Source organism: Lathyrus oleraceus, chromosome 4, assembly GCF_024323335.1.
Source record: "Lathyrus oleraceus cultivar Zhongwan6 chromosome 4, CAAS_Psat_ZW6_1.0, whole genome shotgun sequence".
NCBI classification, from domain to species: domain Eukaryota; kingdom Viridiplantae; phylum Streptophyta; class Magnoliopsida; order Fabales; family Fabaceae; genus Lathyrus; species Lathyrus oleraceus.
Window position 1 is genome coordinate 387535919 of NC_066582.1, and position 1776 is coordinate 387537694.

Sequence of the window (1776 nt, forward strand, 5' to 3'; positions counted from 1 at the left end):
CATAGCCATGCTTGCTCTCATCTTCTCTTGATCATATCAATGCACATAGGATCTCCTAGAAGCTTTAGACCTTGTGATTGCTCAAGCTACAAACAAAAGATGTTAGTGACATATTTTTGTGCTTTTGGTTAGTAAATAAAATGAGAAAAGCAATGATATACAATTCAAGCATGCTTGGTGATCTCAAACCAACTCACAAGAGGTCCCACCCAAAGGCAAAGGGAACCAAGATGCTTATGATCCTTGAGGCAATGTAAATGCAATGATATGATGCCATGAGGGATCTTAGGATCAAAATTGGGGTCTTACACCTTGTAATGCATTTGTCACTTTCAGTTTGAAAGAAGTTTGCAAACATTTAAAACTTATCAAGTCCTTGAAAGTAAGAGTCAATAAAGTAAAAGAAATCATGTGCGTCCATGCATCATTTGCATCATTTGTTGTAATATTTTGTCAAAATAAAGTACTTTTCAAAGGTCTCATTCTTGTCTATTCTCTTCTTCAGAAGTGCCTGCTTCCCACCATAGATATCCAACAAGAGCTAATATTCAGTTGAGGATGGATTCTCTCGAGCAAGTGAACTGTGAACTGCATGAAGAGATTTTCATTCTCCAAGCTAGCCAGGAGAGATAAGCTGCATTGATTGACACCTTGATGGAAAGGTTGGACCTCATACCTTCAACTCCTTTGAGTACAATCGTGTCTACTCTGGTTGTTTCTTATATTATACCTGCTACAATTCCTATCACAATTGTGGTTACTGCTGCTGCAACTATTGGCTTTGGCATGTCATCCGAATTTACTTACTCCTTTGGTCATCCTTATGGACCTCCTCATGGGTTTCAAGGATTCATTCCTCCTCCAGATTTGTCTCAAGGCTTTCCCACCAGTCCTTTTGGTCCCTATGGTATTTATGGACCCCAACCTCTAGTTTCTCAACCGCTCACTTCACAATACTATGGCGCCAATCCCTATGGGGCTCAGCTTTCCATGCCCATAGGAAACCCTGGATACACTGCATCACCTGCCACTGTGTGTACTTACCCCCTTCAAGAGGACCCTATTGATTTATACCACGGTCCAAGTATCCACTCAGACGCTGCCAAAGATGCAGTACAAGGTCAAATTCAAGCTCTTACCAAGAAACTGAATGCCCTCCAAGGGAAGGATCTTTTTGGCAAGAACGCAGGCGAGATGTGCCTCATTCCAAATGTGAGGATCCCTTCTAAATTCAAGGTACTAGAATTCGATAAGTACAAGGGCAATACTTGTCCTCAGACTCACCTGGTCATGTATTGCAGAAAGATGGTCGCTTACACAGATGATGATAAGCTTTTAATTCACTACTTTCAAGACCATTTGTCTGGTGCTCCATTGAGATGGTATATGAGCTTGGAGCATTCAAATATTAAAACTTTTCTCAATCTTGGTGAGGCATTTGTGCAACACTATAAGTATAACCAAGACATGGCACCAGATCATACTCAATCGGGTAACATGTCCCAAAAGGAACGCGAAACATTTAAAGAATATGGCCAGAGGTGGCGGGAAGTCGCTGCCCAAGTCACTCCATCTGTTGAAGAGAAAGAATTGTGTAAACTATTCTTGAAGACCTTAGACTCCTTTTATTACAACAAATTCAGTTCCAGTATGCCTCGTGACTTCACTAAGATGGAAGGGGTCGGTGTGCAACTCAAAGAAGGAGTAAAAGAAGGAAGAATAGCATGTGATAATTCTTCATTTGCTAGTAGCAACAAGAAGTTTGGTGGATGGTAG

At 41.0% G+C, this 1776-nt stretch overlaps 1 protein-coding gene across 1 annotated transcript; it reads left to right on the forward strand.

The window, feature by feature from the left end:
* Window positions 1-654: 654 nt before the first annotated feature.
* On the forward strand, window positions 655-1776 carry LOC127137653 (uncharacterized). Its single transcript, XM_051064094.1, has one exon. It carries the CDS (start codon window positions 655-657, stop codon window positions 1774-1776), a length of 1122 nt encoding a protein of 373 aa, XP_050920051.1.